At 40.5% G+C, this 27,822-nt stretch overlaps 1 protein-coding gene across 3 annotated transcripts; it reads right to left on the bottom strand.

The window, feature by feature from the left end:
• Positions 1-233: 233 nt before the first annotated feature.
• Positions 234-27,610, bottom strand: LOC104018086 (plasminogen). 3 transcript variants are annotated; one of them, XM_087774437.1, is made up of 19 exons: positions 27,556-27,610; positions 24,689-24,818; positions 23,931-24,037; positions 18,035-18,149; positions 16,787-16,950; positions 16,130-16,259; positions 15,888-16,006; positions 15,259-15,421; positions 14,235-14,365; positions 13,222-13,381; positions 12,411-12,601; positions 11,269-11,417; positions 10,460-10,553; positions 8,415-8,532; positions 7,286-7,360; positions 6,590-6,730; positions 3,085-3,191; positions 1,415-1,560; positions 234-392 (listed from the first exon to the last, which is right to left on the bottom strand). In XM_087774437.1, the coding sequence occupies exons 1-19, from the start codon at positions 27,608-27,610 to the stop codon at positions 234-236; spliced, it is 2,454 nt and encodes an 817-aa protein (XP_087630563.1). The 3 variants fall into 3 exon arrangements, with proteins under 3 accessions (XP_087630563.1, XP_009469469.1, XP_087630564.1); XM_009471194.1 differs by having other exon boundaries at positions 24,689-24,824; positions 27,562-27,610; XM_087774438.1 differs by having other exon boundaries at positions 12,435-12,601; positions 14,229-14,365; positions 16,130-16,250; ... (1 more) ...; positions 24,689-24,824; positions 27,562-27,610.
• Between the last annotated feature and the right edge of the window lie 212 nt (positions 27,611-27,822).

The following is a 27,822-nucleotide window of genomic DNA, read 5'->3' as shown; positions in this document are numbered from 1 at the left end:
CTCAAAAGAGAGGGGTGAAGTAGGAACCTTACAGCTGCTGCCACATACAGCATGGTTGACTTACCCAGTAATAATCATTCAACTTGGCTATTGCATTGCAATTACTACTTATGCTCAGCCAGTAATGATATTTATTCAAGATTCTTATGAATTATTACAATTTTAAAACCATATTTGGAATGCTGTTTCTGGCACAGGGACTGCTTTCCAGAAAAGCTAGCCTGCATCCAGATTCAGTGGGCAACCATTGCATTCTTGATCCAAGAAACAAAACTAGGAATTCGGACAAAAACAGGCTTTGATGGCTGGGTACAGTCCAGTCCCCAAGAGGTGACTCCATATTGGACAAATCTGTCCTTATCTTGGCAGACCAGAGGTCCTCCAACTTCAGCCTAGGGAGGAGAGGAGAGAATAAGGTGACTCCTTTAGTGATGGAGACACTAGACATGCAAACAGCAAAATACTGGCAGGAATAATATTGTGGTAACTCTGAAGGCCTCAAAATATGACTGAGGCAAGGGTTGTAGAGAGAGGGAGAGTGTTTTATTAGACCTGCTGCAGTAAAAAAATGGGGGGAAAAAAAAGTTGTTTCCAAGCATCCAGGCCATTCTTCTGGTCTGAAGAAGAGAGACCCAACCACCAATCATGGATGTGGGAACATCCCCAGATGACTGTGAAGCCAATTACACACAAAAAGGAAGTTTTCCACATCCTCTGACCTGCTTGATCCTGGACAAAATGAATATAATTGTTATAATGCTGTTTCTTAAAATCCAGCCATGGCAGGAGATGAATACCTATGTTCGGTGATTTGTGTGCGTGTCAATGAATGCACTGTCCACGCTCTCAAAGACATCATTTGCACTGGCAGTCTTGAATACCTGCTCAGACAGACCAGCATTTGCTTTCTGACTCTGTCAACAAGTAGCTACCAGCTTTTTATTGAAAAGCTCCCAACGCAATACCCTCCATTAAGAAAATCACCTTTTAAAAGTCTTTTCATACATTTGTGAAAATTAGAAAACTGGAGGCACTTCAAGCTTTATTTAATCAAGGGATTAAAGATGTGGTACAACTCCAGGCTGCACCAGAAACAGTCACTAGTTTCCCCTCTGTCTCTAGGAACAAAGGGAAGTCCAGGTAGTATACCACAGGCTTTATTTCAGGTGGGATGGGGTATTCACAACGGTAGGCTACTATGAGTAGGATACATCAGCATGCAGTTCTGAAAAAGAGGCAAAATTACCCTGCACAATATCCCTGCTACTCTGGTTGATTGTGTAAGTGAAGAAAAAGTGCTATGTATACTTCAGTTCTTATGCTTCATGCAGAAGCCTTGAATTGCTGAAGCTACTTCTGAGCCTTGAAAGTACAAATTGTCATTTAATCTGCTTACACTCAAAGCTATTCTTACCTCACAGTTACCTATGCTTCCAAAAGTAAATCCACCACAAAATTCATGGTTTTTGACACTTCCATTCAGAAATTCAGGGCGATTACATATTCTATTTTCAAGCACGGGGAATTCAACGTCTTTTAATGTGTTGTCTGTACCGGTACCTTTAAGAACAACCAAGAAAATGTAACAGTTATAAATGGTAGGCTGGGCATTGTGCTCCAGTGAAACCTCAGTAATGGAAGGAATGGGATCCATCCCCAGCTCTACTATAGTCTCTGAGCTCCTTGAAGGACCTTATTAAATCTTTCAGTTTTTTTGTACTTGGATCATACTTACCCTCAACAAACAGAGGTGTTACAAAATAAAAAAATACAAATGCTTAGTATTCTGAGCCATTCTGTTGGTTTGTAGGCTTTCATTATGGTGCAGTAGCAATGGCTTGTTTCAGGGGGAAAAAATGTTAGCCTGGATTTACTTTACATTATTTGAAATCTTTCAAGCCTAAAGATAGTGTTTTCTAGATAAGGGGAATTTTCCTGAATCCAAGGTTGAATTTTCCCAAAACACAGATTATTTACATGGGGAGCTCCCCTGCTGCTTTCATGAACTAGTTGCATGACATAGCAGGACCTTATTTCCCGCTGCCTAAATGCACCAATAATCTGTTGATTTTTCCATCCTAATGCACTTCCAGGAGAAATCTTGCCTGTACTATTTTTTTGTGGCTGTGATCACTAGAAAATGGGAAGCAGCTGCCACCGTGTGGCAAGCTGAACAAAAAAGAAAAAAATGCAAAGTAAAAAAGGGAAAAAAGATGAGAGGACAGCCAGTAAATACTGTCTATGCTGGGGAGAAGTGTTTCTTGATACTGCTGATCAGTTACACTAATAGTAGAGTGATTATTCTTAAACATTTTCATAGCATCAATTTTGCAGCTAAATGACCCAAGAAGGGGAAAAGGGTACTGCAATCTATGTGGAAGGTTTTTATGGTGAAACTCAGAGACAGGGACATGTTCTGTTCCATTTTTTTTTTTTCAATAATTCTGTGGACGCGCACACATAGAAGAATCCATTGGCTTTGTTTTACAGGTGGAGTATTAATAAGGTGCTGTCTGGCAAATGGGGTGGGAAGGGCATCCCTTACGTGTAGCTCAGCAAGGCCAAAAGTGTGTACGTGGGAGCCAGGATTGAATGAGGGCAGATGCCAGCATCACTGCTGGAAGCCGCAGGGATGAGGAATTGCCTCCTGCTGCAGCAAAAGTGGGTCAAAGAGGACTGGGTATTCTCAACCCTCAGCACAGCTGGAGTGAGAGGTGGGCAGCAGGAGACCACATAGGTCAGTTTTTAATGCTAGACTGTGAACGAAATTCAGGTAAGGGTTTTACTGACATTAAAAACCTTCAGCTTGAACTCATTTTGCCCATGCCCCAAAGGTGGCTGGATCTGAGCAAGCTCTGACTCAAAGGCTTCACAGTTCCAGGGATGCCATCTTATCTCAGAAGGGGAAAAATGAGGGGGGGGAAAATCAAGCTCTGAGACAAACAAATAAAATAATAATGTTGCTTGGTGACCTCTGACTTAGTTAAATCTTAAGTAAAATGTGCTCAGGTCCATGAGTGCACATATTTTGGGACAGGATTTGAAAACCTGCCTAAGTTTTCAACTGCACCGAATATGCTTTACCTCTTGTTTTTCCCCAGGCAGTTAGAAAACATACTGTGTTTCTTTCTACCATCAGACTGGTTTCAGGCAAACAAACTGGTTTTACGTGGTTGGTAATTGTTACAGGACTGGAAAACAAACAAAGAATAATTAAAAAATCCTTAGAAAAATTACCATCAGCTTGTTCAGTCTTCATACTCAGGAGGCTCTGCAGGGAAATGGTGTGGGAAGGGTGGAGAAGCTGATGGTGCCTTAAAACCGTATAGATGGTTGTGAGATGGTGCCTAGTCACTTAGTGAAAAAAGAGGTTACTTACAGGAAATGATAGTCTCTGGGATGTGTTTGTGGGCACAGTCACAGCGCGAGTGTGTTTGCAGCATAGCGCTAGAGCACTGATCTCTGGTTACCCCTGCGGTGTGTATAGGAACATGCACAAGCTCAAGCCTAGCCCCTAGTGACCCTTGCAGGTGGTGTGAGCCTGACTTCTCTCAGATCCTCCCTGTCTGAGAGGTCATGGACATTTTCATGGGCTTCACAGGAGGGAAGGGTGGATGAATGAGTAAATAAGCAGACACAGCTGGAGATGCAGAAAATTCCTTTCTCCTCTGGTTACATGAGTGATATAACTGTGGGTGACATCATGCAGTATTTCGCACATTACTAATTCTAGCACCTCAGTAAATACCAAAATAAAACTCTTCCTCATCGCGACATTGTGCCTGGAGGCTTCAGCACTGGCATAAAGCTCAATGTGGAGTGGACATGGCCCTGGGAAGCAGTTCTGCAGAAGATGAAAACATTGCATAGGGAGGTCTTTGATTTGGACTATCTGATCCCTTATTGACTTTCAGATGTAGATGTGAAAAGATGATGTGGCTTGTGGAATGTATAATGCCCTGGGAGTCAGACAAGTGCAAACAGTTTTGGTACAGTGAAAGTACGTCTGAACAAGCTGTTTAATGAGATCTACCACTTTCAGGAACCTACCCTGTGAAGGTTAGTTCTGATTGTGAAAAAGAGGAAAATGACCTGAATGAACTCCAGATGTTCAGTCAGGGTAAAATGAACATTTCTAATCCCTTTTCAGGCCCAGAATGATTTGCAAAGTATGTGATGCGATAGCTAGCGAGGTTGCCAATGTCCAATTAGAGGGAATTAACAAATCCCCCTCTTCCTAATCAGGCCATGCCAGGGCCATGAGCCCCAAGAACATTCAAGAGAACTGGAGACCAAAGGGAACTGACTCTGACCCATCTTCAAATAAAGATCTCTCCAACACAAAAATCTGAATGAAACATGAACACAGCAGTCCAGGAGGGCAGGAGAGGTTAACAAGCTCCTGTGCTGAAGCTACACTTGTACCAATGCCATCATCCTCATTTTGAACTCTATTCTCCAGCCCTCTGAAGTCCAAGATGGTGATCTCAAACCTCCACTCTCACATAGTTCCATGAAATTAATTCTGCATCAGTTCTTTTCCCTATAATAATGAAAATCAGTTCTGCAGCTTCCAAAATTAGTTCATTCACTTCTCAATAAAGTCCATTTTTATCGAAAGAATTCCTGAAAATTGGTAATCAAGAGGAGATAAAGGTGAGAAAGCTCAGGTTGGCGGGGGGGTTTCTTGGTTTCCAGGTTTCTCTAGGTTGCTAGTGCTGATCCTCTAGGACCTTTATCTTCAAGGTTATATTAAGCACCTCAGGTCTAATTCCACTTGTAGTATGGCCCTCACAGCAACTCTGGCTCCTGTCTGGCCTCCTGGTGTGACAGTAGCCAGGCAAACATTTTCAAGCTACAGCAACAGAACATTGCAGCTTCTGCTTCGCCAACATCAAGAAGTTAACTTTGTTTCTACCTATGCTCCTATTCTCCACCAAGGACATTCTACATCCATCCTAAGATGAGACAACACCTAAAAAACCTGTTGGCACACAAGGGACTGGCCTTCAAATGGGATGGACAAGGTGGACACTGGCACCTTCTCAGAGGCCCCTGATGTCTGGGCAGGTAAATGAACAGGAGAGCAGGGAACAAGACCTCAGAAGATATACCTGACTATGGATGACATGACATTGAAATGGAAGTATAAAGTCCCAGACAGCACACATCTGCTCAGGAGCATGGCACACAATTCATCTGGGACTAGACTTCTACTGAAACCAGGGGTCCTCCTCAATAGATCAGCCCTCCTTTAGTATGATTTTGCTCAAGATCTTCACAGACCTGCATCAGTTCTCTGACAAGTCTTGTATATTGCCACAAAATTCAGGTGTAGGAGTAGCAACCAATCTTCTCACATCATATTTTCTTGGGTGATCTGTTTTACGAACAGACAGTGAAGATCTGGAAATAGTAATGTCCACAAAGAAAGCCGAGGACAAATGTAAAGAAGGAATTTAATGAAGCTGAAAACAAGCAAAGTTGATCTAAGCCAGAAACTGAGGGATATGATCTTCATATCTGCTATTCATGGCATCTCACATGCAGAATGTGCTCAGATGGTGAGTGCTGCTGATGCAAAACTGACTACAGCGCTACAGCATGCATCCATCTACAGTGCAAATGTGCATAGAGCACCCCATGAAAGAGGAATTGAATAACATAGTTAGAAGCACTAGCAAGAGTAAAACTGGTGGAGCATGAGTTCCTTCTACTCACCTGAAGTCAGTGGGATTTTGATTAATCAAGCACCAGAGAAACTGAGTTGAAATGGAAGAGAAATTGTTCTAAGTTCATTAAAGCTGTATGGAGAATTTTTAAAAAGATGTCCTCTCAAGTCAAACATGAGATTTCATGATCTTTAATCCATGTGTGGTGAGTGTAAGAACAAGAGGGAAACCAATGAGTAAGTAGAAAAGTTTCAGGAGGATTTCAAAAGGGAAAAAATAACACTGAAATAACTGCACACATTTCAGAGCAGGCTGCTCAGACATCTAAGCAAGACACAGAAGAGGGCTTCAGGCAATTACAGTTATGCATAGGATTTTTCACTATACCACAAGCAGGATCTGGTTTTACTGAGTTGTCGGCCAAGTCTGCAGCTCATGAAACATGGATGTGTCCTGGCCTGGAGCACTGCCAGGGAAACTGGACCCTTCTACTTGCTCCATGCAGAAGCTGTGGTGACTCTTGGCCAAAACTTCAGTTGGAGCTCACAACCCTCAGGGCTGACCAAGGAAAAACCTCCAAGCAGATCCTCCAGACACAACTCCGCTTTGGTTTGCCTCCACCCTCCCTGCTTCAGTGGAGCTGCCACTTAGTGGGTGGCAATCCCTTCCATCCTAACTGGTCCTTGTCCTTCCCAAACTGTGTAAGAAGCTCACATGGCTTCTGCCAGTGGGGGCATTCAGCAGGAGAGATGCTCAGGGTTTACCCTTGAACAGATGCCTATACTAACACTCAAAGGGACTCTCACACTTTCTCATACCATCCTACAACCACCCCTGAGAGCTAACTCCAGGCTAAGCTAACTCATGACTTCAGAGTAAAGGTGTTAGGGGTGGAAAACTTTGGACTGAAATGGTACCTGTTCAACTTCAGCAAAGCAATGTCTGCTCCACTTGGTTCCTTTAATACTTTCTGAACACTTTGGATTTGCAGGGATGGCTCTGCTGCATTGAGATTCTGTATCCCAAGAAAAACCCTATAGGAAGAAGGCTCTGTTGACCTGAAAGAAATGACAACAGTGAGATTATACATCCATACTTGTAAACAGGAATGTCACTTACAAAATTCACTGATTTCTCTGGAGAATTCCAATTAACAAGATGGTCAGGCTGCTGCTTCTGACCATAGATGCCTGCATTTATTCTTGGGGAAGAGGAAAATGTAGGGATTTTTAGACAGTTTGATTTTTATGATAATGGAAAAATCCCATGGGCTGTAAATAATGTGGCACCTTCTTGCAGTGTTCACAACTCCTAAAACCCTAAGGGTCAGCTGCTAGCCACAGTTTTTCCAAGTGCAATCATCACCAGCACATCATAAGCACCCTTTTTGACATGCTTTGGTGTGGTGGAGAAGGCAGAGGACAGAAGTAACCTCTGCTGTCCTCTGCTGCTGTTTGACTAAGACAGGAGCAGAAGACAAAAATCAGCTTGCTGGCAAGAAAGATAGGAAATAAGGAGTCAAGAAAGGGCCTCATTGGGTACCTCTTGCTCCTCTGTTGATTTTCTGATACAGATCTAGGAAATGCCTGTCACTCATCCTAGCAGATACTCACTCTTGCAAGCACCGAGCTGCAGTAAGGACCCACTGTGGATGTATCAGAGTGCCCGCGCAATGGTGCACATTGGTACTAGAATAGAGAAGACAATCACATTCATTTAAGACTGCATAGTCAATTCTCCACCATCTATGCTGTGCACAATGGGAAATATTAACAAACTAGCAATATGGCCCTTATTCAAAACTTTTACCAGTCATAGTTTGCTTTTGCCAATGGCAAGAGAAATCAAATGCAGATTTTCAAAGGACAAGCTTTATTTGCTCCAGAACATGAAAGACATGAAAAGAAATTTGACATCCAAGTGAAATTTTTGCAACAGGGCATTCTTGCTTTCAGGAATTTAATAAAAATAATTACATTTCCTAATAATGTCACTTGTGATGTAATGGGTTTCTCCTCATTAGCAATAAATAAAAGGAGACATCCTTCTGATTTGTGGGGTTGCTTTGGACTAGTTCTTTAAATAAATCTTACTGACTTTTAACTTTTCTTGGGGTAGTATTTATTATGGTGATTGTCAATAACTCTGTAGAAATTTTCATTAACCTTTCTGCAAGCACCTTTTCATCTGCTGTTCAGCCACTCTCACTGTGACTGTGGAAATGCTATGCATAATCATTTTTTTATACTGAGAGATGATGGACTTCCTATGGCTTCTAACAAAACTAGGGTGGTCACAGCATCAATTTACATTTGAACCAGATTGGAGACTGGGTGAAATAGGATGATTAAAATCCATTCATACACATTGCAGGTTGGTGGCTATATTCCTGGGCTTAGATCTCCCACTGCAGAATGCAATTAACTGTCACTATCCTCAGTGGGAATTATTCCTTCCCCATTTCAGTAAATAAAGGTGTACTTAATGTCTGCAATTCAAGTTTGCCCTCTAGAGATTCAGGAGAAAGTGGGGAGTTTGGGATTAATGACCCAATAAGTAGCTATCTGTGGATATTATGATTAGAAAAAAAAAAGTTTATTTTACATGATAAGGCATTTTATATAGAAACCAAGGCCAGTCTCCAGAAGCATATGCATTTTTTCCTGTCAGTCTCTTCCTAATGCCCGTTCCCTGTGAAACCATGGTGCCCACAGATGGTGATACAGTCTGGAATACCAGTACCTCATCCTCAGGCTGACGTGCCAAGGCCAAGACCCTGGAGATGCAACGCACATGTTATATTGCTCACAGGCTCGCTCAGTCCTCATTGGGACTTTTCCACAGTCATGCTCAGAAGAAGCTACAGAATAAAAAAAGCTACAATGGAGAAATTTAAAGCAGTTCTGTAATGCCATCCACAGTGCAATCAGATGAAAAGAAAAAGGCATAAGACTTTTTTTTTATCTTCCTTAGGCTTTCACTTTTTACGTTGGTTAATAGAATCTAAGGGTAAAGAAACAACCAGAACTTTTAGACTCCATTATATTATCATTACTTTGAGCTTTTAAACCTGGGGCTAATATACCACATTTGACATGACAAAATATTAATTTACCTGGAAAAAATTGTTAACTATGTCAATTACTTGGATGTAGACAGCTAACATAAGTAAAACTACAATAAGCCCCACCCCCAAAAGAAAATCTATAAGGAAGTTGAAGGAAAAAGAGAGCTAAAGAAAGTGGAAGAGTTTATTGCCCAGACAATAATAACAATTTCTAAATTCCTTAAAACATTACATAGTCTACACCTTGGTTGAGTTCAAACCAATCCCTATATTATAAATAAAATTGAGTCAGTATCCCCTTGTCATAAAATATTCCAATTTTGACCTCACACTGCTCACTCTGCTTTCTTGTTAATCCAAATCTCTCTGAACTTTTTTAAATATATTGAGCTTAGGTGATCAGTAAGGACCCAAGTAACTCTTTCCAGAGCTGCATATGGTGCTATGGATGTTAAATTTGTTAGTTCCAGTATGAGACAATTGATAAGGTAATCAAAGGCAAGAGACTGTAAGGTTCCCCTACACCTTAGTTTAAAAATCTAGTATTCAAAGGCTGCTTTGAAAAGAGATCAGATCTCAAAGTGAAGCTCCACCCCAGCAGTTTCAGGGAGCAGGTTTTTACAGCTGTGGTATGTGTTGTTTGTATACCATTCCTTACTCTTTTTGCCTGCACAGCTCTTAGGTCTGGTTGACAAAATTGATGTGTACAATGATAATGCATTGCTGCTTAGAGGAACACATTAGATGGCCAGCATGAAGAATATCACATACTCCTGAGGGAGTGACCACTCTTCACTATTTTGTATTGCTACATTTTCCAACAGAGCAGGGACCTGGCCTCTAGGTGTTACTGTAGTAAAAATAATACATGAGATGAAGATGAAATAGATTTGCCATATCCCTGCCAGACATAATAAAAAAAACAAAATCTGTCAAAATGCAGGCAAGGAAGGGAAGAGCAGAGCAAATGAGATGACTGGCAGCTGTGCCAAGCAGTTCTCCCAGTAAATTACAGCTGTTATTGATGCCCACTGCCATGGCACCACAGAAGGTAAAATCTCTTTTGCTGTTGAATTTTTCAGCAAACTCTACGTTTGCTCAGTGTACTGATTACTATTCCAAAATAGAAAAAAAGAACTAAGGAAACTGCATAAAATATCCAGGACCAAATTCACTCCCTACCCCAGAAGAAAGGCAAAATATCTAGGGACAGATCATTTTAACATCCAGATCAGAATAAAAATTAAGTCAGCAAAGGATGAAAAAGGTTTCAAAGGATGTCTTCTCTGGTGCTCCCCACTAACAGGAAAGGTGTACGAGCAGATTGTCGAGGTGTTAGTCTTGCCACAAAGTGCCTGGAAAGCCTAGCATGAACATCAAGGAAATCCTCTCCTGTGTTTGAGGAGCCCAGGGAAGGAATACCTCTCTTCACAGCTTCACTGGATATTTCAAATTCAGCTAGCCACTCTGAGTGCTTAGCTTAGATAAAGAGCACACAGATTGTTATCTATGAAATCTTACCGATGATTCTTGGCACCAGGTTATCTCAACTTTGGCTGACTGTTACAGGTGCCTGTTTGTGTCAAACTTCCGTACAAACCTAAATCCAAATCTAAAGCTACTGCCTACTGCAGTTTTTTATGGTTGGATTGAAAACATTTTGTAACTATCATAACAAGTTGTAGAAAGGGAGGACAGAAAAGTCTTTAAGGATAATTACAGCAGCGTGGGATTTCACAGTACTCCCATTTTTTTTCTGGGTCTGTTGTGAAGCACCAAACACCATTTACATCTCCATCAGGGTTCCTGCAATACTGTAATAATTACAAAAACAGAGAATGAAGACTCTATATGTTAGCCACAGAATGAAGAAGTGCATGGTTTTTAAAAAGTTTTAAACTAAAACTTTGAATTATTTCCCCCAAATACTTTTCCACTGGATGTTAAATGTTTTCTATTTCCTCTGATCACAAAATTCTTTCTTTCTTGTGTCTCAAAACCATCAGGTGGAATTAGAAAAATATGATAAAATTGCTATCATTTTATTCATCCACCAAGAGTCATCGTAGCTCTAGTGCTTTTTAAGACCTCATGAAAAGTAAAGTTTGGTGTAGGATGACTAAGTACTTTGCACTAAAACATTTATTGTTGGCCTAATCCTTCTTCCCCTAAAGTCGGTAAGCGCAAGTTAGGTCAGCTCCAAGAATTTGCCAGAAGCCTGCTTAGTTTGTGACAAACAGCAAAAGGCATTGCTTTGGGGTTTGCAGAAATCAGGGAAGCGCTGTATGTTTTCTTTTGCGCTGCTTGCCTGTCAGCATGGTGTACCTCTGTGCTTGAAGTACTAATATCCTAGGTAATGTAAAATGCATCCTTCCCTCTTCAACGCTATTACAGGTCTGGACTATCAACATGATGACTTCCAGATACGCTTAACCTGGTCTATAAAGACTGAACATGAAGTGTTTACTGAGGGGTCATAGAGAATGGAGACAATGTTCAATGACACCAATGGCATTAGCAGCTGTTTACATTTTTATCCAGGCCTGCTCTTGGATGAGTCACAGGAGTGAAATATTTGTGGCTATGAGGTTTCTGAGAACTCCACTCTTGACAAGTCCTGCCCCTTCCAGTTTTTGCTACTGTGCCGCGATAGTCTTTACCATTACCATTAATGCAGTCTGTGAAAAAAGAGGAAAAGGAAATGATTGTTAGCTGCTGAATCTGTATGTGGTAAGCAGAAACAAGGCATATTAAGTACCGTTAGGACTTGCACACTGTCTAGTGTCTATAGCAGAAAGAAAGACAAAAAGGTACCCTGTGATGTCATCTCTCAGTCTGTCAAGGATGTCTTCCTGGGTTTACAGACTGACTGAATTGGAAAAAAATTCAAGGAACTTCAGGCTAAACATTTTCTGTAATATATTGCAAATATCTGAAAAGGCTCCAAGATTTTTGGCAAGTTGGTATCAGTAAACACCTTCCATGAGAGAAGCGTATTTCAGAGTTAGCAGCCTGTTATACTGAGAGAGCCATTGCTGCTTCTGAGGACATTGCTTCAGGTATTTTCTTCTGCTGCCCATGAGTAAGAGTACACAGCTCCATTTAGGAATGTATCTTTTATCCAGCCCTGCTACCTTCCTTTGCAAAGTCAATAACCTGTGGAAAGCTCTACTATACATTCAGAAAAGTCACACTACTTTGACCAACATGGGCTATTAATTGAGGAAGCAATGAAGCAGGATAGAGCAAAAACCTGTTTCTCTTGGTGCCTACATTTTGCAAAACATGGTTGCCTATGAGCAATACAACAAGCTAAAGTCAACCTCCTGAAAACATAAAGCACAGCATCAGCAAAATTCCTATAACAACAACATTCACTGTAATCATATTTCAATAGTACACAGCTACAGAAACACTGGAAATTTTGTCTATTTTCCTCTTGTTCCCCTAAATGAAAAAGATATCCTACAGAATGCACTGTAAAATGATACAGGCCACAGGATATGAACTGACTAAGGAGCACTTGCTGCAAAATTCAACAGTACAGATCTGAAAGCTGGAGGACGGATGTGACTGTTATGTTGTAGCACCACTCAAGAATAATTTTGGTAGATTACTGTTTCCTTTGCCCACAAACTCTACAGGAGGCGACATTTATAGCCAGCTGTTACCAGATGTGGTGAGTGTAGTCAGGCCAACGTTTTGTACCGTCGTTGCAGGGGGGTCATTTGGTGCAGGCTTTTGTGTGTGATCATCACACCTCTTGAGATTGCAGTACTCCCATGTCGTGTTGGGGTCAGTGGTGAAACACCATGGTCTGTTATCACCATCTGGGTTTCTACAATAGTTGTCCCTCAAATCCCTGCAAAAATAAGTACAATAGTCATGTTGCATAAGACTGAAAGTAATCACAGGAATATCTTGCCAAAAAGATGTGGATCTGTACTATGTAGAGATAAATACATTTATTAATTTTTCACTTCTTGCCAGATATCCTATTACCAGCAAACACATTTATGGCTGTGATACAAGTGCACTCGTATAACTGGGTGCTCAGTTCCAACTACAAAGAACATTTAAATGGTAGTTCTAATCGTAATATATCTGACTGTGTGTTTTGCAGCATAAATGCTGTGTTCTCCCCAGATAAAATAAGTAGAAAGGCCACCACAAAGGTCTCAAATTCATAAACAAAATGCATATTTCAGCAGATGCCCAGACTATGGATACAAGTCTCCCAGTGCTGGTTACAGAAGCTCAGATTTAAGTGTAAAGGGACACAGCTGTATTTTACTCAGAATTTAAATAACAAGAAAACACAGTTTTTAAAAATGAGACTAACAGAAAATGTTTCCGCATCTTAGAAGAAATCTCTTTTATAGATACATTCCCTGGCATTGTTTTAAAGCACAGTTGTGCAAAGCTAATACAATTGGCAATGGTCATTGTCAGATAACCCAAGAAAAGTTGAGATAAACATACGCATTTGGGAATCTGTCCGGGGTTTTTTCATGCCTGTGTGGGAACATGGAGTTCCAGGCCTGGCATTTCTTTCCCGATGCAGTGATGGAAGTTGTGCCACGATAACTCTGTCCTTTACCTCGGTAACACTCCTCTGACTGGGGAACCTGCACAGGCACATCTGCAGAAAACAACAGAAACTGGTCATTTGCGTCACCATTTTATGTTCTTACTCAGTAGGCACAAGTAAGCATCAGACACACAGGATGACAAAAATGAATGACTCATTTATACAGACAGCATCCAGTGAGAGCATCACGGCCAGCATGAAAAGCAGAAGGGCATTTCCAAAGATATTTAGAAAACTTTCACAGATTATCCTCATACATCAGATGCTCTTCAGTGGAAGATTCATCTCTCAGTTTCATTTTGGTATATGTGAGCATGTTTTAATTAAAGATTGAAAAGTTCCCATGAAAAAACCTCAAAGATTAGATGCTAGTAATTTTGCCCCTGATATATTTCTAAAATGGACATTATGCTAAACTTTAATCTCTCTATTATCCTTTTGATTGCACTAAGACTTTCTTGTTATTTTTTGTGCTTAAATGAATGGGTGTTTCGGATGAGATTGTTATTACTTTGGAAGATCCTGTCCTCTCTTTCATGGTTACTTTAAAAAAATGGGACTTCCTTTTATTTAGCACTTTTTTATCCGTCTAAACTTATTTTTCATTTCTCAGTTAACTTGCTAAAAATGCCCTACATTTGGGGAAAAAAGCAATATAAAAAAGTAAAACTCTCTCATCCTGCAATTCTTCTGTTGGGTCAGCCGGTGATTTACCTCCTTCACTACACTTCCTTAGGCATTGAAAGTCCAATATTTGGCAGGTTTTGTAATATGCCAAGCAGAAAAACTGCATTAACAACAGTGACAAAGTGAGTGAAAAAAGATTTGACACATTTACAATGAGAAACACTAAGTCTCTTACTGCTTTAAAGTCCTTCTCTCAAGTACATTCCACTACTCATACCAGCAATCACTTGATCTGTCCCATCACAGCGGGGAATTGCACAATATTCCCACCGAACACTGCTGTTGATGGTGTAGCACCAAGGCCTCTTCTCTCCATCAGGGTTTCTACAGTAGTTTTCCTCTAAGGCCCTGAAACACAAACACCGGCTTTAAACTACTCATGGAAATCCAGAAGAGTTGTGTGCAAGACTATTAACAACTACTGCATGCAGAACTCAGTTGAGTAGTTACATTTATTCTTTTTGGAGGACCATTATTTTGGGACTAATCAACAGCCTTTGAATTTATAGTCTAAATGCTGATGATATATGAAGAACTTTTCCAATGCTTACATTTTCTGCTCTTGTTTCTGAGGCCAAGACATGGCAGTAAAAGCTGACTTCAAAACACAAGCCATCGGTGTACCTGACTGCTATGGTAAGAACCAGGTGAGGCTGGATGTCACAGACTGATCCTGGCAGCATGTGCATATGAGCACTGGTGCACACTGCTCTCTGCCCTGTGATAATGGACAGGGTTTCACATGCCCAGGAAAACTTGCAGGATCCATTTCAGAACCCACAGGATCAAAATACAGAGCTAAAAGGCTGGTCAGTCTCAGCTACCCTTGCCCATTGATAACGCTCTACAAACCCAGCTTCTCTGACCTTGGAGCACGAGGATGTATTGGAGCATCTTGGATCTTGGAGCATCGCTCTTCAGAAGAGTAATGCACTGAAAGTGTGCCAAAACGCAGCCAGGGGATTTTTAACATAAAAGTCGTAAATAGTTATAACTCTGCAGTGGGATGTGGAGGAGACAGATGAGACAAGTACATGAGAATAAAGCAGCTGGTAAAAAAAGGAATGCTGAAAAAAATTAAGAGCAAGACCTGAACAGAAGTAATGAGAGCTGACAAAAGGTGACCAAACAACTTATCAATATAGCTGCAGAAAACCTGTGCTACTCTTGCCTCTGCATCTGGATCTATAAGGAATAACTATGTTCTTTCATATTTGTTAAAATGATGAGGCTCAGCATACTTGCAGGGATATCTGTCAGGAATCCAGCCATGTTTGTGAGGAAACTGTGCATTCCAGTGTTGGCAGGCATTTCCCGATTCAGTGATGGCTATCCTGCCTCGATAGTTTTCTCCTTTCCCTGAAAGACACTGGGAGCCCAGGCCAGAGACTGGCAGGTGTGTAGCTGTAACAGGATTAAAAAAAAAAAAAAGAAAAAGGAAAAGAAAATAGAAGAAAAAACAAAACTAGATAGTGCTTTCAAATATATTAAAAAAACCTCTCTTTTCTGTAAAGTCGAACATGCATTTTTTTTTCCATGAGTTAGCAGGTCAGCTGAAAACTACCACCTGATTTAACCTGAATGCCCTGCCTCTTAGGTAAATTGAAAAGTAAGGTGGCTGAAGACAAATTAGGGTTTCTATAACATCTCTGGCATTATTGCACCTTGTGACACCTGCATCCTCACTGACCTTAGATGATTTTATGTAGCAGAAAAGTAGTGAGTGATTCTGCTTATTAATGTGCACTTTTCCTGGTTCACAAGGATTTCTTCACATTACTCAGAACTGTGATTTCTTGCCTTTCCCCTTCCTGCATCATTTTAATGGGAAGAGCCACCCTATGGAGTGATCTCAGGAAATCAAACTCACCGCAACGAGGAATGTTGCAATATTCCCAGCGTTTAGCAGGGCTGGTAGTGAAACACCAGGGACGAAGTTCACCATCAGGATTACGGCAATAATTCACCTTCAGATCCTTCTCTGGAAAGCTGCACATTGAAAATGAAAGAGAAGCCTGTGACTCAGCTATGTCTGGCTGTAGCAATCAGGGCGTCTGCAGGCAGGGCCTCCCAGGCACTGCGGGAATTAATTCAGTGCTGAGCCTGACTCACTGTTTCAAGGTAAATCCATGCATATGAGGCTCTTGGGCATCCCAGCGCTGGCACTCAAGCCCAGACTCTGTTCTGGAAACTTCTCCATGGTAGTCTTCACCATTACACTGCATGCACTCCACTGTAGGGCCTAGGTAGAATGAAAACAAAGCAAGGTTTGTACCAGCTTGTGAATTCTGATCCTGATCTATTCATGGAAGACTACACTGAAAGGAAAAGAGGGTTTTGCTCCAGCTAATGATGGAAGGAATCCAGAAGACCATGCATTACAGCCTGGCCAAATGAATAAAACTTTAGGGATACATGTAATTTGGAGGGAGGACTTCATCACATATCTCTATGTACTGATAGCAATTGGAGTTCTGTATGTAACACAGCACTTGGGTCAATCTTTACACTTGTTAAAATTAAATAAATTGCTAGGGGTAAGAGCAGGACAATATCAGCAAATGATTAAAAAATTTCAGTTCCTCCATATTTACAAAATTACTTTGATAACTGGAGCCAATTAGGAAAACAACCTTTGTGTTGAGAACTTCTTAAGTTCCAGCTTGATCTAAGTTCACATTTGACACCAATCTGCAATAATAAAGCAAGAACAAATAGCAGGAATAACATTACCTACTCAAACACTCGGTCTCCGAAAAATAAATGTACCTTCTCCAGCGTGCGTGACCTGGCCCTCACACTCTGGGATGTTACAGTAATCAAATCTGGTAGCAGGATCTGTTGTGTAACACCAGGGTCCCCTTTCATCCCCATCAGGATTTCTGCAGTAGTTTTCATCCAACCCTGCATTGGGGTGTTTTTCAGGTGTATAACTGTAATAGTATTAAAATTCTATTTTAATTCCAGTAATTTAGTGGAGCAGAAGGGAAATGTCCAACTTGCTCAGCTAGCTGTGGGCTCTATTCATTCACAGCAAAAATGAGACAAACGGATTCCCCGTTATAACCTGTAAATGAAATCTGAAAAACATTCCGTAACTACCATTATTAGTAGCTTCTCCCTAGGTCCCAGTTGCCAATGATGAGCGAGCTTACGGCCTGTAAGGACTATGACAGTCTCGAAGGACAATTATTGTCTTTAATACTTTCATCTAGTTGATCTAATCAGCTCACTATGGCCTGTGGCTCTGTCATGTATTTTTCTTAACACAGCTACTTTAAAAGTGGACTATTTCTAGAGACTATTCACCAAACACAGCTGGATCCTAATTTGCAGAGATTTTGAAGCAAGCGACCCTGGGCTTCTTCCTATAGCAATCCTCCCAGAGAAGACTAAATGGCTTTTAAACAAAAAATTGAAACAAGCACACCCAAGTTTCATTAGAATAACAACAAAAATTAACTTCTTAAATAGATAAAACTCCCACGTAAATCAGAGAAAATAGGCCCTCTGCTTCCACACTTGCTTCAGTGAGCCCAATGGCAGCCAGCCCTGAGAAAACTCTGTCAGGACAGGTCCCTTCGGCACTCAGACGCTTTCCTGGATGTTTCTTCTTGACTGTCTCTGGGTGATAGGCAGGAGGTCATAGAGCTGGACAGATACCTCTTCTTTTTTTTTTTCACACCTCATACAGAAGAGAGTAATTATGGCCTCACTATCACCAACAGCAAAATTTTCATCATGGGTTGATAGAGGGATCATTTCATCTTCTTAAGAGACCCGGCATTTAGACACCACTTCTCTAGCTGACAATGCACCCTTTCCTTACCCAGACCATTGCAGTTCTCTGCCCATAGAGTCAAAAGTTACAAGACAGATGAAGATAAAGTTGTCTTTAAAAGTCACCTGACAGCTGGCTTTGGTAACATGCACTATAAAGTTGTTTATACACATGAAGTTGTGGAAGCTCGGAAAAGATTCAGAACAACTTGAAGACAAATATAAATAAGGCCATACTTTGGGTTGTGAGGTGTTTTTTCTGCCCACTTCTGGCATGGAATACCCCTCTGAGTTTTGGCTTCCATTCCTCTGTAGTCCTTCCCAATCCCTCTTTTACATTGTAGAAGGTAAACTGAAATGGAATTGGCTTTGTTAATTCAATGGTGTTACAACGTGACATCTCGTGAAACTGAGAATCTGCAGATATAACTCTGAAGTTCATCTATTTATGATGAACCATGCTTTACCCATGTTTTGAACCTCTTATGCATGCAAACAGAGAGATGTGATTCAATAAGGTATTTTAAAACAAATTAGTTAGCAACTACTACGGAACTACAGAAGAAAATTCCTGAAGCATTTTTATAAAGCTAATACAATCAAGTTAAGAAAATAGATATAACAAGTTACAATTGGTTTTGACATGTATAAAATGCATGCTTATATTGCTATACTACTGAGATAAAAAGGAAGGCCTTTCACCAACAGCTGGAGATTCTTTTAGATTTATTGTTCCTAAGAACATTCTCAGTATGGATATCATGTAACTACCCCTTCAAACCAGAGAATTTTTAGTTATCAAAATATGTTTGTCACATAAGTGGCCCCCACACTTTTGATTCCTCTTAGCCTCAGACTCCCAGGTACTTTCTAGTGGGATTCCAAAGCAGAGAGAATGCAAAGCATGTTGATGATGCTTTTATTGCAACAGACACTGAAAAATCTCCAGTTATTGGGAGATTCTGGGGAGTGATCCTCATTTCCCTTCCAGCCATTTCTTTGCACAACAAGAATCCCCCTGAGCCCTCAAATATAAAATGGAGATGTTAGAGTAAGAACAGGAGACCAATCTGATAGGAAAAGCTGAGCCTTTTTTGGACACCTTGCAATTGTTACTGTCATCAGAGTGTGTGGCTGGGACTACAAATGTCTGTGTTGCATGTCTTACCAACAGGGGCTCTTGCAGCTGCTGCCTGGTTGTCAGGGTACTCCTGGAGTGCCCAGAAGTCTTGTCACTGCTGCTTCAACACTGGTACTCTAGTAGCAAGTCCCAGCATGACCATCTCTGGTGAACAGCCTTGCCCATGGACTTTCTGATGTTGCCAGGTAGCTCCTAAACAATTTTAGCATGTCTAAATGCTAAGCCAGACTCATCTGACACCTAGGGAGACGGGGTGGAGGCTCCATATAGCTGGGTCAGGAATGAGGACAAGCAAGTAACTTCCCCGTTCAAATGGCACATGGAGACCACCATGGATTTAGACCTTGGTATTGGATCCCTCTTAGACAGAATTTTTAGTAACACGGCTCCTTTCCGTTTGACCCCCAAAGTCTCTCTTACTTTTCTGTCTTGTACAGGACTTTGCTGTGCTGGCCTATAACCCCTGAAAGTCTGTGTTCCTCAAAAGAGTGATGGGATCCAGAGCCAAGCTATATGTCAAGACAAAATTAAGGTTTGACTGAGGAAACTGCTCTGTAAAGAAGGAGAAGTTTCTAACCAAGTTCCTAAGAATTTTTTCAGTGACCAAGTGCAAAAACGTTGATTATTACTCATACAAGAAGGCAAGCATCCCAGATGGCCACTGAGCTAGTAAAAAGGCCATGGTTCTTAAATTCTGAGAAGCTAATTACGATCAAAAGAAAAGGCACTCTTGGAGGTGTGAATGGGAAGAAATCCGACTCAATATAATATAGTGAGTGTAGCCTAAAAAAGCTATGTATTTGTGCCTTGTGGATTATTCCTACTATTAACAAGGAGGCTGTAATCAGAAGAGGATTCCTCGTACAGGATTCTGCCATTAACATAGAGAAAATAAAACTCTAACTGCCAGACATATGTTCATGGAGCCTTTGTAAATATGGACAACCCAGAGTATGGTCTCCGTACAGATCCCAAAGTGTCTGTGGTGGGATAAAATGTGAGTGCATAACATTGTATGGCCTAGCACAGCCAGACAAACTCTTATACTCACAGCAGGATGAACCTTTTGGCTTTAAAGTAGCTGTTCTGTACAGATATTTTGCATCCAGTCCCAGGGAAAATAAGCTCTGGCAAAGAGTGATGCCAGAGTAGCTGTTATGAACTCCAAGGTCTGAGTCAGTCATAGGTGAGACTGTACAGTCATCATGAGCCTAAGGGAGTGGCAGAGTCACAAAATGTCCTGGAGATTGCTTCTTCCAAGCAGAACAGATTCCATCATGTCTCAGCAGAAAGGAATTTTACAGCAGCTATTTCCTGGTGCTGAGGAGTCATGGTGGGGACAGAAAACTTTTCTGAGGCTTAAGGACACTAAATGTCCTTATTTGCAAATTCAAGTTCATGTTGGGTGATGCTGGCTGTGATAATTAGGTTGCTTCTAGGAAGGTGAATCTCACTTTTACAATGCATTTTAACAGCCTTATGAGAAATATCTCTGGTTTGAGGTGGATTGGGGCCATTACAGATACCAAAAGCTGCCACTTGGATTATTCAGAGACTTCACAAAGATGTTGACAGTGGTAGCTGTGAGTTTCAGAAGAAATGAGATAGTCTTGTATTCCTGCTAGTGAAAAATAGAAGGAAGATGACTCTACATCCTCTGTTTGAAAAAACAGGCACTGTAAAACTGTCCCCTGAAAAAAACAAAGGAACCAGTTCTCTGGCTGTTAGAGCTAAAAACAATTCCTGCTGAAGCAGACTGTCATGAAGAGATATCCCTAAGAAGGCAGAGGTAGTGTGGTCCACAGCGGCAGCATGGGAGCTGAATGGTATAGCCAAGGGAGGCAGCGTGTGTCCCAGGTGTGAAAGGTGGGTCTCGTAGAATGCAGAAGGTGGCAGGAGATGAAGATGAGACAGGCAGTCCCCAAATTGCTGCAGATCGTAAGAATGCTGGATGATGAGCAAATGATGCCTGATAACTCATTAGATGAAAATGAAGAGTCTGTAAGGCAGATGCCCTTTTTTCCCACTCATATCTAGCTGCCTTAAGCTTGGGTATATGGGTTGGGTCATTTCAAAGAACCATCACTGTTAGCACAAGGTTAAAATAGGGAAAGAGAAAACAGTTTCCACATGAAAAGATTTAGTATCAATGACCTACTGTCCAAGCTGTGGCAGTGCCTGATTGCAGCTTTCAGTGACATTGATAGATGCTAAACATTAAGGAGACTTGATTTCTGCTCAGTCTGCAATAGGAGCTGAGAAGAGCCAGCCTTTACTTTAAAATGATCAGAAAAGGTCACCCAGTCACATCACCGGACTGGTAACTCTGCAGAAGGACTGCAGATGAATGCATCTGCTCTGGCAGCCCACACAGTGATGGCAGTGAAGGCAAGAGAGGTGGCTGCCCGCTGTGTCTAGGTGGGACACTTAGTTTCACCCTGTGGAAGGACAGCAGGTAACGATGTCTCTGTCCTGGGCCTGACACCTGGACAAGTGCCTCCATTCATGAGGGCCCCCCTGAAATGACAGGCACCTACAGGCTGATGAGCTGATCCCTTGGTGTGAGGAACCAGACACAGTGTCTTCTCCTGCAGTGGACTCATGTGGTGACATTTCCTTCAGTCCTGGTCATGGCCAGGAAGGAGAAACTCTGCTTCCAAGAGGATGAGGAGAGTGGGGACCAGACCCATATCTAACCCTACAGTTTCAGTTAAGGATAAAAAGTAAACAAGACAAATCCATTCTGAAGCATAAGAAAGTGCCAAGCTAGGCCTTTTTTTCTGCAGCAAAAGGTGGCTCCAATGGGGGTACAAGCAGCAGAGCTGAAGGCTCTGACTAAATTTCTAGGTTACATGTATTTGGGAAGGTCACTGGGATGGACACTGTGGCTGGAGGCACCAGGCCTGTCTTCCAGGGAATGGCTTTGGAGGAGGCGGACAAAAAAGAGAAGCCAAGCAGTGCTTTCTCCTTTTCCTGAGAGGCCAAGGCTCCTGGGTATAAAATCAAGTCTTTAGCTGCTGAAATGAGGATCAGATATGTCCCTTCAGATATTTCAGAAGTTTGGAAGAGCTTGGACAATGGCAATCAATGTAAAGGGGCCCTGATGAAGTTAAGGATATTGTCTTGATTTGTACCAATTTAAGCCTGAGTTATTGTCTGGCCCTCTGTGACAGCATATAATTAGGGTCAATGAGAATTATTTATTCACTTAGAAGGGCTAATTTCAATTTAATAATTAATGACTTGTGCATGTGTCTATTCTCTTTCAACATATACAGAGGAATTTACAGAGCACATACTCCTCCTTTATCCTGTTCTAACCTCAAAGGAAAACTCCAATCAATTTTGACTTAAGTGAAAAAAAAAAAAATCACATTTAAAATGTTGAGGCATTGGCTACACCCATTATTTCTATAGATATTTCACTTGTGCTAGAAATGATTTGGCTGAACCTGCTCCAATATTCTTCTGTACTGGTGACTCATACATCAGTGGTCTATGAGGAACATGTGACAAATAAAAGTGGAGAAGAGGTCTCCATAGGCTTTAGCCTTGTGAGGTCTGTTACTGGGGCAGGGGGGGACATGACTGTAGAGCTAAAGTCTTTTGATCAAAACAACTGTAACAGTGGTTTTGCCTTTTAAAACAAGAAGGAAGCTGACCATAATAACGCTCAAGAATCAAGCAGTACGCTTCAAATTCTAGCTTTTAAGGCTTTAGTAATCTGTCCAAGCTAAACATAAACTGCAAGTTCAGGAAAAGTGGTGAGAAAATCCACTTGTGATTAACATAGAAAGAAGGCTCCAAGGAATACATATTGCACCATAAGATCAAAATGTCACTGGCTGATAGTCAGCTAAAGGTTAAGCTAGTACTTACTGAAGATAGCTGTTACAAACCAAGCTGCACCCGGTGCTGTGAACCTGGCAACCTGTTATCCAGTCTAGTAGCAGAAGAATCAGGATACAGCTGTTTAAATGTTAACATTCTAGCTTTTTATTATGTTTGGCCCAGATCTCCAACAGAAGTTAATGAATTAATCAGAAATGTATCAGTTTATACTAGCTGGGAATTTGGACATGAACTGCTTTCTCTTTAAAACTTTGATATGGCAAAGGGGACTTGCACCATGATTATTCATGCAGTTTCAGTTTTCTGTATATCTTTCAAATGCTTCAGAATTGTCAAGACACTGCAAATCACTGTCTTTTCAAACAAACTGAAATGTTCTTACATGAAATGTTCGCTACTCATCTTACATATCAGTTAGTAATAGGAGCTTTCTTTTTCCCAGAAGACTCATTGAAGTTAGTGTTTGTGACTGCATTATCTATGTTCCCACAAAACTTATGAAGATAGTCTAGTTAAAAATATTTTTTCCAGATATATAGCATCTATTCAAAACCTAGAAAAGCATTAATTAATTAATTAATTAAAAAAAAATCTTAAAACCAAACCACTTATCTGAGCCCGGCATGCAACAAGAATTAAGCATAAACAAAACAGCTTACAAAATATGAACATTTGATTATAATTAAAAAAAAATAAAATTTAAGTCAATACAATATTTCAGTCAAGTAATTCTTGACTGAATTATTACACAGAAAATTAGAGGAGTGGGTACATAGAAGCAGATAATCCTGTAGTCTTGGAAATTTGTATGATGAAGGACTCTGCTAGCTCCGTGAAGCAGAGGACTGTAAATACTTAAAGGGCAGAGAAATGCATGATTTTTGCTTTGGAGTATGTTTATTCTGCCTTGTCCCAATAATACATGACTTAAGGAGTGAAATATAAGTTCAAATATAAGGAGCCTTGATGCTATATGTGAAATTCTCTGGCACTTTCAGCCCAGTTCATAATGGTGCAGGCCTACCTCACTGAAACTGTCACCACCTGCAATGGCGTACCCCAGCACTGCAGCAGAGAATGCAAGGATGCAGTTAAAACAAGCTTAACATGCAAATGTGTACCATCTTACTATATACATACTTTTCTTCTCATAAAGAACTGCATCCATGCTGTTGAACGTCACTGACATTTTGGCATTTTCAGCCAGTGTTAAACACTGTAGTTTTTTCCTGGTGAATAGGAAGGCCCTGTTGAAATTGAGAAGGAAGCAATATTGACATAGGAAGCAATATGTTTAATTCAATTCAAATTATTCAACTCATAATTATTTTTCTATAAATTATTAACTTACTAACACTGTCTTGTATCCATTTATATCTTTCAGATACTGCACTCAGTATCCAAGACACTGAGTAAGAGACTGATGTTTTCTACTGCTCCAAAGTGGTTGACTTTTTCAGGATGTATGACTACGTGAACAAGTTACTGTGTGGGAAGCTAGTTACTGCATTGGCAAAATGTTATCAACAGCATCCTAGCTACTCAGGTTAGTGCCTTTCCCTACAATGAATTAGAAACATCTCACCCTTCTTTTGTGAAACAAGGCAGCATCCAGCTAAAAAGACAGAAGCAGCTCTTCACGTAACATTGGATAAGAGCAGGAACTTGAGCATTTACTATAGAATGAGTAATACATTGTAAATGCAACCTTTACTTGACTTTGTGGTAATTTATGGGTGGAGATAGATAAGCCACAAGCTAAAGGCACAGGCATGGGTGACACTGCTGTAGGCAGAGCTGCAGCAGCATGGCAATGTTGGTTCTGAGCAACAGTAGGAAAATATCACTGCTATGCAGACACCCACAATGACATAGTTTTAAGATTCAACAGAAATTACCTGCAACTAAAATTTCTTTCTGCTTCACATTTCTCTGCACATTCTTTTTCATTATTTGTCTTGTAAAACTGTTTATTTCGAGTAAGTATCCAAACGCCATCTGTTCTTAAATAGTCATCCAGTATATCTCCTTTCACTACAAGGGAAGGAAAGGAATCAGACATTAAAAATGAGAATGCTGCAGTTCAGAAGATCTGTGACTTCAAGTCCCATTTTTCATGTAGCATTAACAGGTGAAGGCACCATTTATTTTGTGTAATTCTGGGTAAAACATGATAAACTCTGAGGAAATTCCTGCCTCCTGACACAATCACAGCTGTATGACCGGAACACATCATACAAAAAACCAGCAGAAGAGAGATGTAGAGAAGCAGCTCTGAGTAGCGTTATGTACGGGTTTGAAGCTGAGAACAAGAAACATGAAATAAGAGCAAGAGGGACTAAATGGTGTCAAACAAACATCAGTTAGAGAAAGATGAAGGGAAGTGATATCCATATTAAAATTTTGGAGAAGCATGAATTGGGAGGATGTGAGATTATGACCTCCCATGTGGATGGTGCAATTGCTACAGTTTTACTGGTCACTAAATAGTAGTTTGTCCTAAGATGTCTTGCCCTGGAGCAAGAAACATCAATTGTAAGATGACTAGATAGTCTTTTACAATGGCCACCGTTATTTTTGTTGTAATGGGTTGAGCAGATTTACTAATGAATCTGTCAGACTGCATCTCTGTTGCAACAAATTAACCCAAGATTTTAAATTAGTAAATCAATTAGTAGTATTATATCTGAAAGCTACATGTGCATAAGATGTATATGATGTACCTACTAATACATTTAACACTTAGCTCCAAAATGTTGTTGCTCACAATGGAGTTTGGCATCTAATTGATTTTTTCCTTTTATGTCTATAAAGATTCTATGTTTCCATTCCTAATTTCTACAAAAGTTTATTTCCATATCCAGCACCAGGTTACAAAGTTACAAAAGTGATATGGTTTAATTATTTCACCTTTCAAGCTAGATTATTATTGACAGACACAGGCAACTCATAATCTTGTACAGCATTTCATAGGTAACATTGTGAATCTTTCTTTTATGCAAACACTCATATTAGGCTCAATTCACTGCAACATCACTCCAGTGTAATTAACTCCCATGACATATAGGTCATCCATCACCTACCTCTGCATGACATGCGTTCATATAAAATAAAATGTATTTCGGCCACTAATGAAAGTATGATGATTAATTGCCTGAGAGCAATCTTCTGTGACTGTTTGCAGAGTTGGCTCAATGCTATAAAATCCACATGTCTTAAGAAATCCCTGACACTGAGGCCTCCCATATCTAATCTTACTGTTACAGTAGGACTACGTGGAGCACCAACAGCCTATCAATTTCCCCTGATGGACTCAGCAAACAAGTATTTCCTCTCCTGACCTTTTTCCTAAGCTAACTGAGGCCACTGTTCCAGAATTGCAGGGGATCAGAATAGGAAAATATTACTTTTCAAACTGTACTGACTCATCTCAAAACTATATGTTTGTCCAAAGAGCTCTACTTTGGATACCATTCCTTTTCCGTGACCATAAAAAAGATTTATTTCCGTTGGTTTAAGAATGAACACATGAGATTTTGGATGACATGCATAAGCTAAAAGGCAGCACAGATTGGCAGAAGCTTGGATAACAGAAAAGAAAATGTGATGTTAGTTGCCTGAAAAAACATTGCAAAGTGTAAACTTAAAAAATAATACAATAGTTTTAAAAATGCAGCAGGGAATGTAGTATTCTGGGTAAAGTCCAAGTCTTTATAAACCCAGACATGATACAAGATATATGAACAGAATATTCAAATATATGTAAGCAAAACAATTTCTTCTTTTATGTATGCATCTTTCCAGACTTGACCAGTACTAATCCAGAAGACATAAAAAATAGTTTTAAGACAGTTTTGTGGACTATCCTTTTGGAGAAAGTGAGTTAGAGCTGATAACAATAAGCAAATAAAAATAACTTTATTATCTGTCTAATATGTTTTTAACAGTACTTTTTAAAAGTAATTTAAGGGCCATATAATGATGTGCAGTGTTAAAGTACTAGAGAATGTGATATCTGATTGAAATGTAATTGAAATGTATATTACATGTGGAATATTTATTTACAGAATTTGTAGATGAGCTTGAAATTCATATATTACCTTTAGTGAAACACTTATCTTCTTTTGGAATTGTAAAACTAGACATATTCCTGGAAAAGTTGGTCCAGGTTACTGAAGACTAAATTTCTACTTACTGCCCCCAGGAAAACAAAGGCGAACATTTTCTTGTAAGTGGTTGACAACAGAAAATGTGAAATTGCGAGAATATAGAGGAGCTTTTCCATTTTTAATTTTGTTTTAAATATTTAATTTTAAAACTTTAAAAATGCTGTCATAAAGGATGAAAATCAGGGTCACCGTGCTTAGCAGTGCTTGGCAGTAAAAACAGCTTTAGCATTTGATCCAAAGCCTGCTGAAACCAGAGATAGCCATCTCACTGACTGCTATGAGTTTTGTATCAGGCAGGCTTTGCGGCTGCTTTCCAAGGATGCCCCCATTTCTGACCATGGGGCATGTTTGCAAGGAGCCACTTGTTCCCCAAGCAGACACCAAGGCTCTTGCTCTTCTGGCATCTCCAACCAACACAACACTGGAGCAACCACAGCTCTCACTTTGTTCAACAGCAACTCTCGCTGGCCAACAAGCCCCAAATCCATCATCGTCCAGCTAAGTGGCAACACAGGGATTTGGGGACCTACGTTCACCAAAGGGAGCTTGCAAGCGTTTGGCCCCCACCTCACCTAGGCAAGCAGAAAGCAAAGGACTCTTACCTGAGCTGAGCAAGAACAGAAAGAGAAAGGCGGCTTTGCTAATCCCCATTTTGGCCCAGCTGGCGGGTGCTGGAAGTTGTGGGTGTCGGTGCACAAAGTTTTATTGACTCGCACTGGAGCAAGGCGGCATCAAACAAACAAGGCAGGTAGGTTAAGTTAATCATTCTCCCATGCTGTGACCCCCTTTGCCATGGTGTGTCCATTCAAACAACCTTGAATTGGATGGATTACCAAATCAGACTCAATCATTGTACTGGATGC

The sequence above is a fragment of the Nipponia nippon genome, unplaced genomic scaffold (assembly GCF_047370975.1).
Source record: "Nipponia nippon isolate SJK-2023a ecotype South Korea unplaced genomic scaffold, ASM4737097v1 scaffold_4, whole genome shotgun sequence".
Lineage (NCBI taxonomy): Eukaryota > Metazoa > Chordata > Aves > Pelecaniformes > Threskiornithidae > Nipponia > Nipponia nippon.
The sequence above is the reverse complement of the archived record's forward strand: the minus strand, read 5'-3'. Positions and strand labels throughout refer to the sequence as shown.